Below are 22,895 nucleotides of genomic sequence, written 5' to 3'. Positions count from 1 at the left end.
TGTGTGTTTGTTAGTTCAGTGCCATCTACAACTACTTTATTTGTAACTAGTACAAAACTTTGTACAAAAAGCAATACATGTTCTTTTTCAGTTCATTTGACTTCAGTTCAGTGAGAGAAATCCAGTCTGGCTTGGGCTTGAACAAGTGCATTGAAATGTGGCTGAATGTGTGAGGTGGATATGTGAAGGCCAGCTGAGAGGGGATCATCAGTGATAGAGGATCTGTATCTGGATTGGTTGAACTTTATCAATGAGAATGTCTTTTCCCGTACGTAGGTAGATCCACAGAGGACTAGAATCTTCTGAGCGTGCCTCCTCAGGTGTGGAACCTTCTCCTCTTTGAGAGAAGAGTACAAATCCAACAGTGAGACGGACTTCAAGTGCTCTGCCAGAAGTGTGTCAGACTGCAGGTCAGTGAGTTCCATCTGAACATCACTGGGTGCATTATCCACTCTGCAGGTGAAGGGAGAGGAAACCATGTGCATTTCACTCTCAACTGTTTGAAAGTCTTGAAATGGCCTTGAAAACTCACCATGCAGTGCTGCTAACATTGCTGAGTACCTGTGGAGGTGATCAGCTGATGGTGCCACTTCCTTCAGTGTTGGCAAGTGGGTGAGAATGCTGTCCTTCGTTTGGCTTGAGAGAAGCTGCAACTTTCTCATAAAAGCCTTCACTGCGCTGTACATTTCATGCACAAAAAGGCCCTTGCACTGCAGTTTGACATTGAGTTCATTCATTAGTGCAGTCACAACATCGACAGCAAAACCAAGGTCTGCCAGACAATCTGTGTCTGAAAGCTGTGGAATCATTTCCTTTCTTCACACAGAACTCCTGAATCTCCTCTCTCAGGTCCCAGACGTTTTTCAGCACTTTGCCCAGGCTGAGCCACCTGACAGCTGTGTGGTATCTTATGTCACCATGTTCATTCTCATTCTCCTCCAAAAGTGCAACAAGCTGTCTGTGATTCATTCACTCTTGCCCTGATGAAGTGAACTATTTTAGTGACAACATCAACAACATGGTTCATTTTTAACACTGACTTACACAAAACCTCCTGCTGTGTAATACAATGCAAACATGTCCATTTCTGCCCAGGGTTCATTTCTGTCACTTTATCTTGCATTCTCTTCAAAAGTCCAACATTTCCCACCGTCACATCTGAACAACCATCCGTTGTCACACCAGCCAGCTTTTCTCATTTGAGTCCCAACTTGTCCAAACATGCATTTACCTCGGTGAACAAATCAATCCCAGTTGTTGTCCCTTTCATTGACTGTATTGCTGCCGGCTCCTCCGTGATTTTGAAGTCTGCAGTTATCCCACGGAAGAAGATGAGTAGCTGGGCAGTGTCACGTACATCGCAGCTCTCATCCAAAGCCAAGGGGAAATAGTCAAAGTTGACCGCTGTGTTCTTCAGCTGAAGCTCCAGATTTCCCTGGATGTCCTCTCCCCTCCTCGTTACAGAGAGGGGCGCGTCCCCAAAAGCGCCCTTTTTCTCCGGGCATATTAGTGCTGCAGAGTCCAGCAAACACTCCTTGATAAACTCTCCGTCAGGAAACGGCTTACTTTTTCTGGCGATTTTGTGGGATATGACATAACTTGTCTTGACAGCCGCATCTCTGTGTGAGCAAAGTTTGGAAAAAAAAAAAAAATCCTTGTTGGTTTCGCAGTTTAGCTAGCAAAGCATTGGACTCCCTTGCGCACTCTTCATCAGACACATTCTTGTATTTCTCCTGGTGATTGGTGACGTAGTGGCGATTCAAATTGTAATCTTAGAACACAGCGACCTGTGTACCACAAACTAAGCACACCGCTTTACTTTTGACTTCTATAAATAAATATTTATCAGTCCATGTCTTGTTGAAAACGGTATCAACTTTTCTTTTATATGCCGTGAGCTGACACTTTGAGGGCTTAGCTGGCCAGCATCACTTGTGTCTGTTCACGCACGCAAGTCCATAGATGTATAATACACACCTGCGACACGTAAATGAAAGAGAAACGGCACGGTTTTCAAAATAAAAGCAGCACAACTGTACAGCATGAACGGCATAAATTATGTTATATATTATTTTTTCGTTCATGTTCTGATTGACCTCACCCTCACGCGGGTCGCACAGGGTAAAAAAAGTAGCCTACTAAAAAATAAAGATTTGGGCACAGTTGAGGTGTGTGTGTGCGTGTGTGTGCGCGCGCGCGTGTGTGTGTGCGTGTGTGCGTGTGTTTGTCTGTGTGTGTGTGTGAGAGAGATCCCCTCTATGGATGAAATCATAAAATAATAATGGAGGTTGTGTCAATGAAAATCAAAGTTTATGTCAAAGTAGAAATGAGCGTCTCAGTTCCTCTTCCTCCCTCTCAGACCCCCACCAGAGAGGTGTTTGCTCCCTTCTGATTGGTCAGGACGTTGTTGTGTGTCTGACGTGTTTCAACCCAATGTGCTGCATGTTGATGTCAACAGCTTACAGACGTTAAGGGCCCACATCAAGAACAAAAGCTTTCAGGTTAGTTCAGATTCAGAACTAAGAGTGTTTCTACTGACAGAGTCCAACACACACTCACTGCTATTACACAAGAAGAGAAGAGGACACGTTGTCTTTAACAGAGCATCACATCCACATTTTATTATTTCACATCATTTCAATGAGTTCAAGATGGTAAAGTCATCACATTGGGAAGTTTTTCTTAGGAAGGCCCGTTTATCAATCAACATGAGATTCATTGATGGCAAAAGCTACAAATGATTCTGAACCTGAGGCTTTGAGCTTTCAAACCCTCTGTGATAAGTGTTCAGTCACTACAACTGCAGGGAGAGTATTGACTGTCACTGTCACACGGTGGTTCAGTTCTCTCACCATGCTTCTGAATAATCCAAACTACATTCTTTACTGGAATATTGATCCAGATATCAGTGTCTCACACTTGTGTTCTGTGTTTCCATCACATCATCAATCACAGGAAGCAAAATCACATTCAGCTATCAAAAGTCAGGCTTTCTAATGTTGGCAAAGCAAATCATCATACTCATAATCATACATCATCATGTCATGTTCTCATTGCTATAAAATGCATATTCTACTATCACCTAGCAACCACTTCCTGTAGCAAATCAATGACAAAGAAAAAAACATTGACAGAAACCAAAACACTCAGAAACACTAAAGGGGCAACAAATCAGGCATTTAAGACTGAAATCTGCTCCAATGTGCTTTTGCATATTTAGGCTACTTAAGTTTACACAAGGTGGCGTTGTCTCCTACAGAATAAAAAAGCCAAATTCCAGCATAGAGTGGCTGAGTGAATGTGGTCTGGACTCTGTGGAGGAGAGTCATGGTGTCAGAGACGCTGTAGAAGGACAGAAGACCTGCAGGCTGATCCAGGTACACTCCTACTCTGGAGGAGGGAGGGACTGAGAGAAGAGAGTTGATACTGTTATGTCTGAAAGCACAACTGTTGTTGTAATGATATAATGACCAAGACTTTTCATTGTTTCCAAATAGACTCTCTCGCCCTCCTCTTCTAATATCCTTGTATGTCACTGCCACTATACCTCCTCCTCCGCTCCACTCCACCTCCCAGTAACAACGTCCAGTCAGACTCTCTGTACTCAGGACCTGAGACCAGTTAGTGAATCTGTCTGGATGATCAGAATATGACAGAGGTTCATTCAGATAAGTTACTTTTCTGTTCCCCTCAGATAATAACAGACGTGTGTGTGCTGTGTTTGGATCCATTGTGATTTCCTGTGAATATCTTAAGAATCCAGCTCTGGTCTTGGGCTCTGCTGATGACAGTGAAACATCCAGATCAGTCAGTGTCAGTGAGATCTTGGTCCATCCCTCACTCAGCATGTTCTGTAGTTGATCTCTGACCTTTGACACAGCCGCCGTCACCTCCTCAAAGTGCCTCAGAGGACGGATATTGATGCTGGCTGAGTGTGTAGATTCACTGAGATGTGGCAGTGAGGGGTAATTGTGTAGAAACTGGATGTGATCCTCTGTGTGTGACAGCTGCTGCAGCTCAGCGTCTTTCCTCCTCAGCTCAGTGATCTCCTGCTCCAGCTTCTCCTGAAGCTCTTCAGCTCCACTCACTTCAGTTTTCTGCTGGGATCTGATCTGCTGCTTCACATCAGAGCTTCTTTTCTCCATGAGACGGATCAGCTGGCTGAAGATCTCCTCACTGTCCCTCACTGCTTTATCAGCAGACTGATTGAAGTCCTTCACCTCCTGCTGAAGCACCTTCACGTCTTTCTGTCTGTCCTGGATTCTCTGCTGGACTTGTTGTCGACTCTCCCCGAGCTCTCTCTGCCTCTCCTTCCTCTCTGCTGCAGCTGAGACTGTGTGGTGACCTTTATGTTCATCCACAGAGCAGAGATAACAGATACACTGTTGATCAGTGCGGCAGAACATCTTCATCACCTCATGGTGAAGAGAGCAGATGTTCTCCTGAAGCTTGTTGGAGGGCTCCACCAGCTTGTGTTTCTTTAATGGAGCTACATCATAGTGAGGCTGGAGGTGTTGCTCACAGTAAGAGGCCACACACTGCAGACAGGACTTGATGGCTTTCCGTTTTCTCCCAGTGCAGAAATCACAACCAACATCTGCAGGTCCAGGATAGCAGTGATCAGCAGGAGCAGCTTGGAGTTCTGTCTTCTTCAGCTGCTCCACTAAATCTGCTAACATGGTGTTCCTCACCAGGACAGGCCTCGGTGTGAAGGTCTGTCTGCACTGAGGGCAGCTGGGGATTTTCTCCTTCTCCTCTTCATCCCAGTAGTTGTTAATACATCTCCTGCAGTAGCTGTGTCCACAGGGAATAGTCACCGGCTCCTTCAGCAGATCCAGACAGATCGAACAGCAGATTCTTTCTTGATCCATCTGAATTCTTTGCTGCGCCATTTCACCTCTCAGTTCAGTGAGCGGCTGAGTTTCCCTTCTGCACAAAAGAAATCTTCAGCACTTGTTGGCTCCACCCTCTCTTACAGTGACAAACCTTTGAGAGGAAGAAGGAAGTCAGAGCACAGGGAGGAGCTGCTGCGTTCAGGGGGGAGGAGTTTGACCAACATGCAAAACACAGCAGAGCAGAGCAGAGCAGAGTTGATTAATTAACTTTTGATTAAATAAACTCTTATATTTCCCCCCTGGATCCAGACCAGCACCAAACTCTAAAGGCTTCTTCTTCTGTGCTCCACCCTTCTACAGAGCTTCATCTCAGTCCATTCAACATTTTAAGTCAAGCTGTCTTCAAACCGACACACACACACACACACACACACACACACACACACACACAGACACCCACACACAGGAGAGAAGGAGTGTGGAGATACTGTGAGTGTTTAGTAAACTACAGGGACGATCTCTGTGATGCATTATTGGAGAGGAACAAGTCAGAGTGACAGAGTGGTGTGTGAGCCAGCGTGTGTGTGTAAGCAGCTACTTGTGTGTATAATACTAAGTAATCCTCGTGTCCTCATGTAGATGACGTGTTGGAAATTCTAGAACTCCAATTTTTTCCTTGTCCAAGATATGGGCTTTTCACAAAAATACCGGATGTGGTCCATCACTGTGTCGTTTAGGTAACATGGGTAGTTTGTGCCGGAAAAAAAAGTTGAAAAAGGAGGTGAAGAAAAAGAACAAATAGAAAATGGAGGTGAAGAAAATGACTAAAAGAACCAGAAAATAAGAAAACAGGAGGTGAACAAAAAGAACGACAGTGTAGAAAAATAAGACAAAGGAGAAGTAAAAGAATGATAGAATGGAAAAACTGAAAATAGAAGGTGAAGAGAAAGGATAGATTGAGAAAGAGGAGGTTCTTCAGTGGGAAGTTGAGGCTGCACTGTGATCGTCTCCTGTCCTCATGAAACTGCACAGCTCTGAATGTTTTGATGTTTGGTTCCTGCAGGATGTGTCCCAGTTTCTTTGGGATTTGAAGTTCAGGCTGTCCACTCTCAATCTCCTTAATGGTTCCTGCACGCTGTCGCCTCCTCTGGTTCCATCTGGACCCAGGGGTCCGGCTGCTCTTGGTCCTTGGTTGATGATCAGCTGGTCCTCAATGCTACTCATCCTCATCGGGCTTTACCAGGTTTCTAGATGTTGCCGTGTGACGACTTCCTCTCTTCTGCTGCAGACTCCACAAGGTCTGTCTCTGTGTGTGTGTGTGTACATTGCCATGGCCCAACCTGAGAAATAGGAACAAATCCCAATCCATAGTTAGAGGCTCTGAGAGTCAGAGCTCTCCTTACTGACAACTGATGATGAGGTCTTACGGTGGAGTGCAGGTCACACGGCTGAGTGAATGTGGTCTGGACTCTGTGGAGGAGAGTCATGGTGTCAGAGGACAGAAGACCTGCAGGCTGATCCAGGTACACTCCTACTCTGGAGGAGGGAGGGACTGAGAGAGGAGTGCTGATACTGTTTCGTCTGAAAGGACACCTGTTGTCGTAACGATATAATGACCAAGACTTGTCATTGTTTCCAAATATACTTTCACGCCCTCCTCTTTTAATATCCTTGTATGTCACTGCTACTATAACTCCTCCTCCGCTCCTCTCCACCTCCCAGTAACAACGTCCAGTCAGACTCTCTGTACTCAGGACCTGAGCAGAGTAAGTGAATCTGTCTGGATGATCAGAATATGACTGAGGTTTATTCAGATAAGTTACTTTTCTGTTCCAGTCAGATAATAACAGATGTGTGTGTGCTGTGTTTGGATCCATTGTGATTTCCTGTGAATATCTTAAGAATCCAGCTCTGGTCTTGGGCTCTGCTGGTGACAGTGAAACATCCAGATCACTCAGTGTCAGTGAGATCTTGGTCCATCCCTCACTCAGCATGTTCTGTAGTTGATCTCTGACCTTTGTTCTGTAGTGGATGATGAGGTCTTACAGTGGAGTGCAGGTCACATCATCCAGTTACACGTTTACACTTTTACATTCAAAAAACAATAATAAGAGAGAAATGAGCCAAATATCTCAATTTGTAGTCAAAGTCATTGAAATATTTATTTATTTGAAAGACTTATACCAACTCAAATAAGACATTTTTAAAACCTTAAAAATAAAAAAGGGGGACCACGTACGTACGTTTGCTGATAAAGGAAGAGAGAAACCGTGAAGAAAGTGCTTTTACTTTAAACAAAAAAACATTATCGTCCATTCTCAACCTCCAACCGGGTTTTCACAGACTGAAGGTCGTGTTTCTCTGATCTCACCACAGTTCTTGAATGAATTAAAGGGTCTCTGGTTCTCGTGCCCCCTCACAGTCTTTGTCGTGACATCACGGTATGAGCCCTGATTGATCTCTCCATGTAAAAATATGAAGGTCTCCACTTTTATATTTACAATACCATCTGACTGATGCCCGCCCGTGGTTTTGTTTAGTAGACGCTCGCCGTGTTGTGGAGGATTCGCCTTTTCCAGCACAACATTCCAAACAGATTGTTGTTAATGCGGCGGGGCGGAAATTTGAGGAGTTTCATTCCAGTAACGTTTGGAGAAAGACGACCTGCAGAAATGAAGTTCAACCAACTAGTGAGAAATGTTGCAGTTGTTGAGAACTTAGAACAGCCACAGTAGAGAACCTGATTGGTTCTCTGATAAAGCCTAACGTCTCATTAATGTGTCGACTCAGTTGTGTTGTACTTCATCCAGCTAACCAGCAGATGCCAGCAAAGGATTTAAGATCATTCCATGTTTCTTCAATTAAAAAGTGTGCCCAGTGTTCTCATTCAGTATGAGTAGAAGTAGTTTAACTTTTTAGTAATTCATCCCCACAAGTACTTCCCAGTGTCTCCAGAAATGACTGAATCACTCTTCATGTATCATCTCCAGTCGGTGTGTACTGGCCTCTGCACATGTTCAATGTATTACACACCATCATGACGGCAGAGCGAACTCCATAGAACAGGAATTATGTGGACGCAAATGAAGTAATATGAGGGTATGATTTACAAAATGGCTCAGAATGATGTCGATCATATTACTGACTCTCCTCTGCCGCGGTGGGCGTGCGAGTGTTTGGAATGAAACCCTTCAAAGCTTCACCTATGGAATTTAACATTGAAATGATGCGATTACTTCAGTTCAGCCTGCAACTCCAGGCCTCCATGCACATAAGAGGGGCTGCTCAGCTTTCATATAATCTATACTTTTATTTTCTATAAGATATTTCACTCAAGATAATACAATGCTTTTTGTCCCCCTCTGCTATTATATTGGCAAATATTCAAGAGCAAAACATTCTTGAACGTCTCCTCATATACTTCTAAACCAGGAATAAAATAAATTAAATCAGTTTCTTTTTGTACATACTTACATGATAGGAACTGGAGCATTGTTTTGGCTTTAGACAAAGCGTGATCGTATGGAAGAGAAGGAGCAAACTGATTTCCCTCGAGGACGGGACCGTCGGTGTGGAAATTACAAAAAGAAAAGTAACAACGGCAACACAAAGCAAACATAGTACCTCATCACATAACTGTAGGACTGCTGCCCCCCCCCCCCCCCCCCCCCCTCCCTTGTATCAAAACATACGTTGAACTTTGTAATGGTTGATATCGTAAAAACGGTAAACATAAAATATCATTTCTGCCACAGCTTCTTTGTTTCTTTGTGTAAATATCTTCTTCAAAAAATAGCCTAACCTCTGGAGAGGACGTGTTTAAAAACAAACAAACAAGCGACTTCAGCAATACTTAACGTTCAAATACATAACGAGCCACGTGCAACTCAAGAGCCAAGAAGCCAGAAGCTGTGTTAGGTCACGATTGTCCTCCTCTCCGCTCCACACGATTGCCTTCTTTGTTGGGTAAACAGTCAGCACAAAGTGGGACTTTGTTGCCCTGAGTTTGAGCTGCACTTCCTCCCAAGCTTCAGTACAAATCCCGCCTCTTGCATTTTCATCGGTTCAGATCCCGAACCTCAACCGTTTCCTGAAATCAGCCCCGACGCCACTCCAAGACACAGAGCGCTGACAACATGAACAATCCCTGGCCCCGGCTTTCACCTTCACTCCTTGGTTTTGGTGTCATTGGAGTGCAGCGGTGATTTTTGGAGAAACTGCATCCAAACTAGAAGCCTCTAGAAGCTACCAAGATACAAACATGTTCACCACTGACCGCTGATCCTATGAACTTCAACCCTGAAACGTCTGTTTGTTTCATGGATCTCTTTCCTACCGTAACTTCTTCTTCACATCAGTTCACAAGCTCGCCTGATGTTGCTTGGGTTGTGAGGAAAACTGATAGAAGAAGAAAACTGGAGACTTCTGTTTGGGAATCCAGGAGATATGAAACAAACCTCACGAGAATTCAGACCTGTTTCAGTCCGACAGTAAACTTTGGCGGTATGAAATCTGTATATGGCTCACCTGCGTAACCGATCCATCAAATCTGATGCTAACGAAGACATGTCAGTTGATTAGTCAGTTCATTTATGGGTTTCATCTGATCTCTTGTTCTATTCTCCCTAGCTAGTTTTAGTCTTAGTGCTTGAGCGGTGTTGCTAGCATGACACAAAGACCAAGGAGGAAGAGTTTCTGAACTGTTGAGGTTGTTGTGATTCTTAGAAACAGCATCTTGAGTCCCTCTGGGGCATCAACCCTAACCCCTAACCTGGAGAGCTCGTTGGCGGGGAGTACGCAGCCTGGGCGCACACGATGCCTGAGAGACTAAATTCAGGGCAGGAAAGTCCTGCATAGGTCTACTAAACTTCTGGGTGCTTTTGTTCTTCTTAACGCTCCCCTCTGCCTTGGATATGCCAGCAGTCCATTTCAGCTTCGGGAGCAGACTGTCATTGCATCCGTCCCTTTCCGCTCCACCAGAATAACCTTATAACCCGTCATACGGCGGCCTCCAGGGGGGGGCTATGTTACATGTTGTAGGCCACGTAAATGGGGTCCAGCTGGTCGGCCAGGAAGCCGTCCCTTAGGTGCATCCGCTGCTTCTCCCCACGAGAATTGATGGGGATGACGCCGATGTCCACCACCACCACCACGCCCACAATCAGATAGTGCTCCTCCAGAACCACGTTGGTGACCAGAGGGACCAGATCCAGAGCCTCCTGCTCCGAGCCGTCCAGCTCCACCACCACCACCAGCAGGTTGGTCCACGTGAACACGGCACTGGAGGCGGAAAGGAAGAAGAAAGCGGTTTGCCGAGCGCTTTAACAGATGGAAATGTTTTGGCTCCTGCTTATGTGTCATCAAACCAAACACCGAGGTCATGGGGTCGTTGAGGTGACCTCATGATTCTCACCATTCTGTGATACTCTTGTGCGTTCTGATGACAGAGGTCTCGATGTCGATGGGGTGGTAACGCATCCCCCGGAGCTCCATGGCCTCCTCCAGAGCTCCCACCACGTAAAGGGCGTCGTGTCTCTCTGCAACACACACAGACACACACGGACACACACAGACACACAGACACACACGAACACACATGGACACACACAGACACACACAGACACACATATACCAATGAAATCAATCGTTTTTTAACACCTGCTGGAAACTGGCGGCAGATCGGCGCCCCGTCCTTACCGCCATTGGCATCTGTGAGTTCAGTCCTGCGCAGGAAGCCCAGGTATCCGGTCCGAGCCCAGATGGTCTGCGTGTCGCCGAAGCTCAGCCTGGAGTTGAAGTGGTCGGACTGCAGCGCCTCGTCTCCGTACACGGTGAAATACCCGCTGGCGTTGTGGCCGCTGTGCACCCAAATCTACGGCGGGTAGAGAAGTCGGGTAAGCGGAGTGGATATTGGTCGATTTTCCAACTGGGAATTCTGTGGTGAGTGAGTTTGACTGCATTTTGTTTTCCATGATTCCAATGATGGCTGGCTAAAGCTTAGACAAACCTCGCCCAGATGCGACTCTCCCATTGGTCCCTTGGTCTCCGGGTTGGCGATGATGATTCGGACCCCCGGTAAGATCTGGTGAACAGATAAATCACAAACTTCAACTTCAGTTCCTCCTCTTAAGGTAAAAGTGGTGAATACAGCGCCACCATCAGGCAAAGTCGTGATGTCTGCACCCAAATAAAATCTGCATGTGACCAAAATGTGTTTACAGGTCAAAGCCATTGGATTACAGATGTTTAGAATGAGAGAAGTGCTTGGTACCTTCCCAGACTCCATCAGGGGGAGGCTGTGTGGTGACCCCCTCTCCACCAGTCTGACCCTGTGGGCACAAAGCAGGAAGTGATACACAACAACAACAACAACAACAACAACAACACTGACTAATGAATAAAAACAGGAGTTAAATCTATGGACATGTGAGAAAACTTTGTTATTCTGCTTCTTAGATGCTGCTTCTGCAACTCTTATTTAGAGTTCATTATGCTTGAGCTGTTGAGAGTCTTGCTCAAGAGCACATCATCGGGGGACAAAGGCGCTGCTGCTGAGAAGAAAACCAAAATAAAAGATTTGGACAAGACGGAGAGACGAGCTGATTAGTGACGTCTCTCTCCACCGCGTGAAGATGAACTTTATTGATCCCCAGAGCAGACTGATGGAAAGGCCAAAGGGTTCAGGGATGCTGAAGCGGATTCTGTCTCTTGTGCGTCTGCAGTTTGTGATTCGAGCCGCTCTCTCTCTCTCTCACTCTCCGCTTAAATCAACAGTGATTACATGTAATCATGCACCAAGAGCGTGCTGACAGCTATATTTACACACAGCGGGGACAAACGGCCGCAGGGCTTCACACACACGCTGTGAGACGATGACGATGGCAGAGTGAATGTTTTCTTTGTGAAATGTGGCTCCTTTAAACAAAAAAAGGTCTCCATTGTTACCCTGAAGTTGTTTTAGCTCTTCTTCCTGGAAACTGTATGCCCAGCTGCTGTGAGAGCCGGAACTGGAAACACTCTGGAAACCCTGAGTTGTTATTGATCCTGTCACACTGCATGAAACTTGACTCGGAGTGAGTTTGATGGGTTTCTGCAGTGCATCCTTCCAGGTGTGAAGTGTGTTAGAGGAAGTGAAGAAGCAGTGTGTGTGACGGTTGAGGTGTCAAACTGTCCCGCCTGAAGAAACCTTCAGCTGGCAGAGCGTCTCCTTAAAGTTCAACTGTTTACCCTGAGCCCGGAGCGACAGGACTCGCTCTGGATGCGTCTCTTTACCCGTCATTTCCATTTGAATAAGGAGCTGAGCAACCGCGGCTGTACCTTCATAAGCGTAACCACAGGCAGACAGGGAGTTTCCCAGTGCAGCCAGTGTTTGACTGCTGCTCACTCAGAAGCGTTACGGCGACATTGGCACGTTCCAAATCTCTGAACGTTTCATGGATCGTTATCAGTTTGGAAACAATGTAGTTTCCCTTTAACGTTGGTCTGAGGTGTGTGATGTTAAACGAACCTGTCGTGGCGTAGCGCTCTCATATCCACAAACACAGTCGTAGGATCCGGTCCTGAGGTGCCCTGAAGAGACAACAAAGATTTAATATCACTTAATATCCCTTGACTATCAAACCTTAGAGGAACTAGCAGCATTCCTAGCGGTACTCGTGTGCAGTGGATGCTGCTGCGCGTGCGTTAGTGCTCACAGTGACAAAGCTTTCCCTTCACAGCAGAACCAAAGCTTTTGGGTTTGAGACGGAAAGCAAAGAAGCAAACCCGACATTCAGGAAGTGGTGGGGAGCGACAGTAGCGGGCGGTTTAAAAAAAAAAGAGAAGGGGATTGACCACAACAGAACACGGCCTGAAAAATCAGGACATCCCCAAATCAAGGTCCAAAAGTAAACCCAGAGAAGGAGAAAGAGCAGGAGGAAGAGAAAGCAAGAGAAGAAGAGAGAACCACCAAAGATCATGTGCTAGGACAAGAGAACGCTCACTAAGATCAGCTGATATCACACTTGGATCAAAGAATATTGATTATTAGTGAGAGAAAATCCACAAATCTGCTCCATGTCTTGTGTGTTCGACATTTTGGTTGATAACATCCATCTATATAGGCCACGCCCCTTTGCACCGACTTTGATTTTCTGAAAGAATTTTTAAGTTTCAACAAAATTGTACCTCAAATCTAAACTCTTCTTTGTCTTTTGATATTTCTTTCTTTTATAATAATATTTGCTATAATTGGCTGCCAAAGTTGAGTGGGCGTGGCTTATTTTTCAAAAAGTGCAGTGTAATGTGAGTCTACTGTAACCAAACCTGACCTGAAGGTGGCGCTGTAACAACAATAGTTACATTTTGTCAATAACTTTGGAACCTGACATGGTAGAATCAGGCCTTGGCGGAGGTATGTGTGTCCTCTTGTTCATTCTGTTTTGCAGCACTATTGGGTTCCAGTCTTAGTGATCTGATGGAAAAGTAAAGAGAGATGAAGACCCCCGCCCTTCCTCACTCTTCCTCAACCATCCGTCCATCCTCTTCGTCGTTCAGCCTCTGAGCCGCTGCCATTAAACACACAGAGACCCGCCACCAGACACAGAGCGGCATGCTGGGAGTCAGAAGCCCACAACCAGAGCAGAGTAAGGCAGGGAGCATCATACTGTACACAAACAGCAGACGACACATCCGTCACCTTTACACAGAGAAGGAATCACTTCTCTGAGCTCAAATGAAAGCTGGGTCTAAATTCAGAGTGTGTCACCTATGAGTGTGTGTGTCCAATGGTGTGTTCCCGCGCTCAAAAGGGGGCAGTGTAAAGTCTGGAAGAACGACCTTCTCTTCCTCGTAAACATGCCATCATGACCCAGGTGTCACGGTCTCCAGAGTAACCAGTTCAGTTTGATCATTCAGGGGCGGAGTCATAGCTAGAGGACAACTCGGCCTTGGCAGAGGTATGTGTTTTCTGAGTGCCTTCTAGTTTGGCGTCTTTCTGAGGAATTTGAAGGGGAAAAAAAGGGGACTGGAGCAGAAACACCTGGGTCATGATGTCATATGAAAGGCCCCTGCAACTACACCCATCTGATGTGAGATGACAGGAGGTGGTAGATGGTGCGGGGGCGGGGGAGAAGGGGGGGAGGGGGTGATGGTGGTTCCCTACCTGGTCAGCAAGTTTCCCCAGCCTGTGAGGCTACAGCAGCAGAGAGGAGGAGGAGGAGGAGGAGGTGGAGGTGGAGGAGGAAAGCAAGGGGGAGAGGAGGAATGGAGGAAGGGCGGAGACAAAACCAGGTATGAGATGTGGGCGGGGTTATGCATAAAACAAGGAGGAAGTGAGGGAGAAGAAAATGTCAAAATGGAAAAACAAAACAAAACAAAACAAAACAAGCAGTCGGATAAACGGATCCTTCAGCCAAATATTAGTTTAGCCTTTTGTACGGATTGGTTAGATTACACTGTAACACGCAACTAATGCTGCGTTCAAGTGGTATGGGAAATACAGAACTTATCACTTTGAAATTTCAAAGTTGCATTTACAAACTAAACTGTTGATGTTGTTGTTGTTGTTGTTGTTGCTGTTGTGATGCCTGAGACAATGGTACATTTGATTGTACCATCGTCTTGTGTCTTCCGATGAGCACCTGAACGCAGCATGAATAGACATGACAGGTGTAATATTAGTGGTTTACATTATTATTGAAGTTCTGAGTCGTGCCATCAGAAACCCTGCAGACGCTTCAGCAGTCTCAGTCCTCCTCAGTGAGAACGTCTGAATATTGTCATAATTCATAGATCTGTTATTAATTTGAGCGTTTTCCTGTTACACAAATTGAAACGTTTCTGTTCATTTAAGACAAACATCAATGACTCAAATGGCTCCAAGCAGCCAAGGCCTCAAACACACCAAAACCACACATTTCTATACAGAATGATCCATTTGTTTGACTGAAGGCTGCAAATCATAGCTGAGATGTTTCAGCCATGATCAGCTGGAGACGGAGGGATGGAGCTGAATGGAAGAAACCTGTTTGGGTTTAATCCATCATGTGGACTTTAACGGGTTTCAACTTCCCAGGAGTCATTCAACAGTTACATCGATGCAACAAACTGCAGTGATGTCGTTCCTCCACTCGCCAAGTCTGTTTACATGCATACTAAAACTTTGAATCCATAATCAGTCTGACATTGTAGCAGATTTTATTCTTTAGTAAACTGAATGTCAACATCCACATCCAGACAGACTTTGCTTTCATGTCGCAGTCTAGCAGTTTCCACTCAGCTGCCATTGTTTACATGGAGACACAGTTGCTAGGCTACCACAGGGCAATCAGGACAACGAGTCGGAGACAAATTAAACACCTAATGATTTAAGTGCAGCACTTGTCAGATACTGAGTTACCTTCCACCTCAGCTAGGCAGCAGGCACTTCAACTGAAAACACAACTACTGTCCGTCCATCGTCCTTCCAACAAGAAAACAGAGTTGAAGTTGCATCAATACAGCTTGGTGATCCGTCTGTCACAGTAAGGGACCGGGTGCAGAACTTAACGCAGGTTTGTAGTTCTGTGACAACGACCGGCCAATGGCTCAGATTCAAGAAACTCATCAAATAAGATAGAAAACAAGAAACAGCGGTGGAGGTAGAGAGTGAAAGCAGCCGTATTCACAGTATACATGTGTCAAACCAAACCAAGAGACGTCTTCAGCCTCTGTGAGACAGAGCGGGAAGCAGAGGAGAGGGGGCGGGGCAGGCGAAGGAGGGACTGACCTGCAGGCAGATGGCCAGGTTGACCCTGCAGCCAAAGGAGGTGCTGACAGCGCGGGGGTGCAGGCCCAGGTCTTTGAAGAGTTTGGAGAAGGACTGGGTCAGGGCGATCCGCGGACGTTCCTCTGCCACCAGCACGCAGGTCCTGACCCGGGACAAATCCAGCCCTCGAGACTGAAGAGGGACGAGGAGGACAAAGAGTCAGAGGAGTCGTTTGGCTTGATGACACTCACTGTCGTGGTTGAAGCGCCACTATCAGGTCGACTGACCGGATGAGAGTATACTATGAGTCTGTGTCAGGGTAGAGCGCCCCCTACCTTCAGCAGGTCTGTCTGCAGGCCCAGGCCTTTGGTGCAGAGCTCCATAACGCTGTAGGAGCAGAAAGTGTCTCTGACCTTGTACTGACTGACCGCAGACAGCCAGAGAGACGGATTCACCTCCAGCTCAGAGGGAGGGATGAGGATAGACTGGTGACCTGAGTACACACTGCACACACACACACACACACACACATTAGAGTCACCTCTTTGACCTCATTGGCGTCGTCAAATCAAACATTGTAAGAGTATTCTGACCTGCAAAGGCACCAGAGGACGAAGCCGAGGCCGCAGTACGGGTCCAGGCAGATGGCGACCTCTCTGGACGGGTAGAGCTCACACTGCAGCTTGATGGAGCGGCAGAAGGCACTGGTGGCTGTGTGAGACATCTAAACACACACACACACACACACAAAAAAACATTTTCATATTCACCCTTTCTCTGAACTCAAAGTTAAAGACGTGAATTCCTTAATTTTCACCAGAATTTGTTTTGATTTGATTATTTTCCTGATTTAAACTTCCCTACGTTTCCACATGGGGAACACAAAAGCTATTGGAGTCTAGGTGTGTGTTTGAATCAGAAATAAGATCAGAGGATGAATTGATAATACAGTGGATGCATGTTTATGTCTCTAACATGCAGTTACTCTGATTTGACTTTAGAAATTTTATGGTCACAAGAAGAAGAACGTCACTTATTCACCCTGTATTTATTAAACAGAGCTCTGAAATCACTTCACCGAGGCTTTATCTCTGCTCATTGTGTCTCTGCAGGCCAAAAGTGTTTCCTCCGACAGTGTTGACATCATTGCTACTTCATTCTGTGCCTGTGCATCATTAATCTCAATGGAGAAAAAAAAGACAAAAAGGCCTCACTAATGAACACACACACACACACACACACACACACACACACACTCATTGTCTCTCTAATCGCAGCGCAGGAGGAAACAGCGTCGGCTGCGTTTTGCCACATGCCGTTAAATAGCTCGTCCATTATGTTCAATCGCTGATCTTAATGAGGGAATCAGTCGCGTTGGAGCACAATCGCAAAAACAAGGAGCTCCTTTCACCGGCTTGGGTTTCCTGACGCCAATATTTCACGTTAAGGAACAGTTTCTAATGCTTCCGGGGGTTACAGATGGTGGGCGGAGCAACATGGGGAACAAAGGCGGGGTTAGAACTTGACTCAAGCCTAAGAGCTGAAAAGTTGCGGCCGATAACTTTGCAGGCGGACGTCTCTGCTTTTAAGATGCAAGCGACAGGAGGTTGGGTTGATTAAGAAGGCGACCTCTGGGGACTGGAACACACGAGCCGCAGCTCAGATCAATACAGGCTTTGGATCAACCAACAGTATCAACCTCCACTGCACAGAGCATCTTCATTCACTTCCCACGTGGTGATGAAGATGACGATGATGATGACGTTTCTTTACAAACGCCTCACATCATCAAGAGCATCAGATCTGTTCCACCTTAAATTACAGCACTCACACAATCACGCCAGGCGGTGTAATTTTAGGAGTTATTAGTCTGGATTATGGGCCAAAGTGTGTGTGTGTGTACCTTAACTCCAGCGAGCATGCCGGTGGTGGAGACACTGAAGTCCAGGTAGGCGAGTGTGTCGGGGTTGGACGGTTTATACAGCAGAGGAGGTTTCTTCTTTGGCAAATCGTCTAGAAGGGAAACATCAGCTTATATAACTTCTGTCTTTATGTATATTCACACACACACGGTATAATAACCAGTTGTGTGTGTGTGTGTGTGTGTGTGTGTGTGTGTGTGTGTGTGTGTGTGTGTACCTGTGTCTAGAACAGGGGGCCATGTTCTGACGTCCACAGCAGCTGATGCCTCCTTGGAGCGCAGCAGCTTTAAGATGATCTGCGTGGTCATCACACACACCGAGCGGCTCACCTGTGAGACACACAAACCGCTTTAACAACGCACAACTACAAGTACACACACACACACACACAAACGGCAACAGGTTCTGCCAGTCCCTTGTCGCAGGATCAGAAGTGTCACTGTAGATGTTACAGCGCCACCATCAGGTCGACTGATGTTTCTCCTGTTGTATAAGAAGTGAAAGCAGATCTGCTTCCATACAGCAGAAACACAACTTCTACTCTCAGCAGCGACTCATTTGATCAGTGGAATGTTGGAACCAGAACGCAAACGTGAGGTTGAGACCACAGAAATGACGTCCATGTGTCCCAGAGCAAAGAGCTGAAATCTGTTTCTGGGTTCAATCAACGTAAAGAAGAGAAACATTCCCGATCTAAACGCTTCACATCTATGTCAGAGGAATGATTCCTTTGTTCTGCAGAGCGCTGTTTAGGTTTGAGTTCAGAGGAGGGATCCATCAGTTTGACAGAGCAGGCCGGACTGAGACTCAGACGCCTGTGAGATTGATGACTTGGGCCGCGTCGCCGTGACCTCTGACACCGACGCGGCTCCTCGCTGTTCGGGAGTCACAGACGCTCAGGAATCCATTTCTCCCAGACTGCTGGCTGTTTGCCCGGCTCTGTACACTGTCGACTCCTTTGCCCCTCACTTTGTCTTCCTTCTGTGTGGAGATTAACCCCCCACCCAGTCTAACAACATAGACATACACGCTAAATACATCATTCATTTTAAAGTTCATAAGCCAGGAAGGTAAAATAAAAAGGTTTCTTTCAAATCAATCAATAACGTCTCAGATTTGGAGCTCTTACCTCCACGATCATCTTGACGGTGGGCAGCGTGGTGGCGATGTTCTGCGGGTGAGGCGGTCGCACCGTGATCGGCACGCAGCCGGCGTAGAGGCAGCCGTAAAACGCCGCAATGAGGTCAATACCTGGAAGAGGAGGAAGAGGAAGAGGAGGAGAAGGGAGGGGAGGATCAGGTGAAGGGTGCAAGCAGGAGGATGAGATGAGATTGAGGAGCCAAAGAGAGAAGGGACAAGAAAAAACGAAGACGGAGGAAGAAGGAGAGGGAGGGGAGAAGGAAAGGAGGCGACAGAGGGGGAAAGGGAAGAAGAGCAAGAGATGTAGGAAGGTAACAAGGAGGGATACAAGGAGGCAGAGGAGGAATGATGCAGGAGAGAGGAGAAGCTTTAGCCTCTTTACATTCATATCTACACAGCATGAAAAGCATCGGCTGCTCTGTGCCTCTAATGAAGATTTGTGATTGTGTCGCCTGAGCGGAGGCGTTTGGAAGTGAAACGACGTCCAAATGTATCAAATTACTTCCATGTAGAAAGGGAATCACACATTTTTACTGCCGCGAATCCGCTTTTATTTTGAAATGAGACCTGAACCTTCGCTGGGTTTGTAAGCTCAGTTTTGTTTTGGTCTGCAGACGGCTCAGGTGGAAGCTAAACGTTTACCTGGAGGGTAAACCAGCGCCACGTGGTCTCCGTCCTGTAGGTGGCCCCGCTCAGCCAGCATGGTGGCGATCTTCTCTGCCCTCTTGTGAAGCTGGACACAAGTCAGAGAGCTGGCTATCGTCCCCTGCACGAGGACACACACACACAGAGAGAGAGAGAGAGAGAGAGAGAGAGAGAGAGAGAGAGATGAGTGACACATCCCATCACAGACGTGGTGTCAGATCCTCCATTGCGGCGTCTCGGTGATTAACAGCTGTAAACAAACTGCTGGATCAGATTTCCATTATGCAAACTCACATTACAGACACACAATATAACACTGACAAACTAAATAAGACGACGTCACGGTAATAAAGCTGATTTTCCACAAACACACCTGTCCACCTCATTCATGCCCTCACATGCAACCCAAAGGAACATAGAGAGAGAATTAGTTTAGCATTGAAATGGTGATTTATTTTGAAAAGCAATGCAAAATGTAGAACAACAGGTCGGTGTCCTCATTCCGTGTGTGTGTTGTTGTGTGGTCTTACCCTGGAGTTGAGTAGTGTGTACAGGATGTGGTCTGGTGTGGTCTGAGCTCTCCACTGCAACACCTCCGACAAGAAGAGGAACTACAGGAGCAAAGAGACACCAGACGACCAATGAGACTGAGATCACACACACACACACACACACACACACACACACACACACACACACACCAGCATCGCTCTTAACAGCAGAAATCTGTTCCCATCAGCTTTAATCACATCTTCTCTCTGTCTCTCTGCCGTCTCAGTCAATCCCAGCAGCATCTTTGCCTTAGTTCAGCTTCACGAGAGCGACAGAAAGACAGAAAGACAGGAAGACAGAAAGACAGAAGGACTCACACCCGCAGCAGAATAAATCAGGGGAGAGACGGACTCAGTTTGTTTCTGCTCTCATGAATTTTTCAAGATTTGCTGCCGAGCGGTGAATAACCTTGACTGTAATTCATGCCTGTTTCGTTTTGTTCCACCAGAGAAATTGCTTTTGGCTGTGTGTGTGTGTGTGTGTGTGAGAGAGAGAAAGACAGAGAGAGAGAGAGAGAGAGAGAGAGAGAGAGAGAGAGAGAGAGAGAGAGAGACAGATTCAGTGCTTGTAGTTTTCAAGCACAGGGCCCATAAAGCAAACAGGCCTGGTGTGACTGCAGCAGTGTGTGTCTGGGTGGACTCGGGCTGGTGTTTGATTTGCGTTGCCAGACTCACAGTGTGACTCTTGTGTTTCCTAATGGAGTCACTGTGATACAGGCTCGCATACGGGAGCCTTTATTTACTGAAAACGCCTCTTTTTCTGCTGTTATTACTTAAAGGTGGAGGGGAGCACGTGTTGTATATTTATCTGAGAATGTTTCCGTTGCTCAAAGACCAAACGTTGTGTTTAATTGTTCAGTCAAAGCTCCAGTTTCCTCCCGCTGAAGGCTTCACTCGCCCGTCTGGCTCCCGTCTCGCCACTTTGATTCGCGTGCCCGTGTACCCTCATCGTTCTACGCGCTGCTGCTTTCGCGCGGCACAAATCGTCACTCAGCCAATCGACCGGGCCGAGCGGCGGCTTCATACAACTTTCATAACTCCAAAAACAAGAGGGCTTCCTTTGCGGTCTCTCACGGTTTCCTGCCTCATACATTTACGTCGGCCATTTGCTGGAGGCCTTGACCCAAATCGCCGTAGGCCCCTCCCCCCCAGAACCTCAACCCTGATTTACGGACGACACGATGATGAAAAATACAATAAATCCTTCTCAGACATCTGTGAAAGTGGATGTCGACTGCACATTAACAGAAAATACACAAGAGAGTCTCATTAGATCAAATTAACCATGAAGTTCTGAAACACGGAGGATGAAGAAGGCCCAGATGGCAAACGCGGCACGATCCGGCTTTCACCACACAGCGTTCACAACACGTCAACCATTTGCGATCAATTACTTTGCCTGAAGAATTCATTTCATCTTCAACAGAGACGCTTGAGCTTTTTTGGAGGCGACTGGAATCAAAAGGGTTTCACTTTATTTCTCATTATTATCACGAGGAGGCGTTTAAAGGTCGGTGCAGTTTGTTGATCATGTTGATTGCCGGCTCGTTCTGGACAAAACATCAAATGAAACACTTTTAAAATAAGACTTCAAACTGGATTGATTGAACAATTGATTCATATTGAGAACATGCTCCTTTTCTTTAGACGGGATAAATACAACATATGGAACTTTGCAATGCCTGACAACTATTAGAGCTTAGTGGAAACCAGTAGAAGCTCACTGATCAGGCTGGTGTGTCTCTCTCAGAGCTTATTGGCTCTGGGCTCTGCGTGTAAACTGGTTAGTATGTTTTGTGGCGTGTAAGTGTTGATGTGACTTCAGGTTCGCCTCAAGAAAGAGGGTAACAAAGCCTGAACGGAGATAAAGAACACGTTATCTGTGCCAGAGAGGAGCGGCATGTTAAACACCGACACAAAGAGCTTCTGTGTCGCTGTGTTAGTGTATGAGTGTGTGTGTGTGTTTGTGTGTGTGTGTGTGTGTGTGTGTGTGTGAGAAATTCCAGGTTTCAGATAGGAATCTGTCCTGGTAGAGTGGAGCTTTAAACGTGTGTGTGTGTGTGTGTGTGTGTGTGTGTGTGTGTGTGTGATGGTGTTAAATTCTCATGTTGATACACTGAAAGTTTGCAGCTCAGTTTGTATCTTTTGTATCAGAAGTCTCCATGTTTTGACTGAAATGAGAGCCGGCCGCCAGCTTTCACTCCCATTAGAAAGGGTTAACGTCGCCCAGCAGCATCTGTGAGCCAGACCGGCTACGAGCATGAAAGACGGCCTTGCTATTGTGCCTCTGAGTGAGAGTCTGTGATGCTGTGAGTGTGTAGCAGTGTGTGTCTGTGTGTGTGTGTCTCCCAGGATAAATAAAGCTTATTAAAGAGGAATCTGAGAGGATATTCAAAGTAAATCACATTTGACTCCAGAGTCCATCCTAATAAACAAGAGAACACTCAGAAAAGAAAAAGAAGAAGAACACACACACACACACACACACACACACACACACACACACACACACACAGACATGGACACACACACGGACATGGACACACACAGACACACACAGGGCTTGGTTGTCAGACGCACGTGGACAGGAGGTGGGGGTGTGAGGAGGAGCAGGGACACATGAATGAAATGGAGGATGAATCGAGTGAATCCATGAATTCTTCAGAATAAGAGGAACCGGAACAGATTGTGATTGAACAGCTCCTTCCTGTGAGCGACGCACACGTGTACATACTGTACACACACATCGTACTCGCTTACACAACCAAAACAGACAAACAAACAAAGCTCGGAAAAAACTACAAATGGAAAGAAAACGTTGCCTGAGCAGAAACTCTGTGTTATTCTCCCAAACAGGAAGTCTGAACGCCTTCTATCAACACGCCCGAGTTCTGTGAGACGGAGTCATAAGATGGTTCTGATGGATTGAAGATGACTGTAAGGATTCAGTGATGAAGAGACGAGAGCGACGTGTGAACATGAACCCAAACAATGAAAGCGGAGTTAGAGAACAGTGATGGATGAGAACAACAGAGGCTGAAGTGCTGCTGTAACTATCTGTGAAGTGTGTGATGAT

The 22,895-nt window shown here is 46.3% G+C and overlaps 2 protein-coding genes and 1 pseudogene across 2 annotated transcripts in view; all 3 read right to left on the bottom strand.

Annotated features, from left to right (window-relative positions):
• Positions 1–107: 107 nt before the first annotated feature.
• On the bottom strand, positions 108–1,359 carry LOC142988707 (general transcription factor II-I repeat domain-containing protein 2B-like; annotated as a pseudogene).
• A 1,332-nt stretch (positions 1,360–2,691) lies between these two features.
• On the bottom strand, positions 2,692–4,956 carry LOC142988684 (tripartite motif-containing protein 16-like). Its single transcript, XM_076137921.1, has one exon. It carries the CDS (start codon positions 4,890–4,892, stop codon positions 3,222–3,224), a length of 1,671 nt encoding a protein of 556 aa, XP_075994036.1. The 5' UTR covers positions 4,893–4,956; the 3' UTR covers positions 2,692–3,221.
• Positions 4,957–7,018: 2,062 nt separating this feature from the next.
• The window catches only part of LOC142988722 (disco-interacting protein 2 homolog C), a 23,371-nt gene continuing 7,494 nt past the window's right edge, over positions 7,019–22,895 (bottom strand). The window contains exons 13-27 of the mRNA XM_076137954.1: positions 19,799–19,879; positions 19,266–19,389; positions 18,613–18,734; positions 17,701–17,812; positions 17,465–17,574; positions 16,155–16,285; positions 15,897–16,065; positions 15,583–15,753; positions 13,978–14,007; positions 12,343–12,404; positions 11,107–11,164; positions 10,843–10,917; positions 10,533–10,707; positions 10,249–10,372; positions 7,019–10,115 (exon numbers count right to left, since the gene is read on the bottom strand). Coding sequence (XP_075994069.1) covers positions 9,863–10,115; positions 10,249–10,372; positions 10,533–10,707; positions 10,843–10,917; positions 11,107–11,164; positions 12,343–12,404; positions 13,978–14,007; positions 15,583–15,753; positions 15,897–16,065; positions 16,155–16,285; positions 17,465–17,574; positions 17,701–17,812; positions 18,613–18,734; positions 19,266–19,389; positions 19,799–19,879 — 1,797 coding nt within the window. The 3' untranslated portion in view covers positions 7,019–9,862. The remainder of the gene's footprint in view (positions 10,116–10,248; positions 10,373–10,532; positions 10,708–10,842; positions 10,918–11,106; positions 11,165–12,342; positions 12,405–13,977; positions 14,008–15,582; positions 15,754–15,896; positions 16,066–16,154; positions 16,286–17,464; positions 17,575–17,700; positions 17,813–18,612; positions 18,735–19,265; positions 19,390–19,798; positions 19,880–22,895) is intronic.

This window comes from Genypterus blacodes, unplaced genomic scaffold (assembly GCF_046128005.1).
Source record: "Genypterus blacodes isolate CSIRO-AG114 ecotype Tasmania unplaced genomic scaffold, CSIRO-AGI_Gbla_v1 ptg000342l_1, whole genome shotgun sequence".
NCBI lineage: Eukaryota > Metazoa > Chordata > Actinopteri > Ophidiiformes > Ophidiidae > Genypterus > Genypterus blacodes.
Note: the sequence above shows the minus strand (reverse complement) of the source record. Positions and strands in the feature narration are given on the sequence as shown.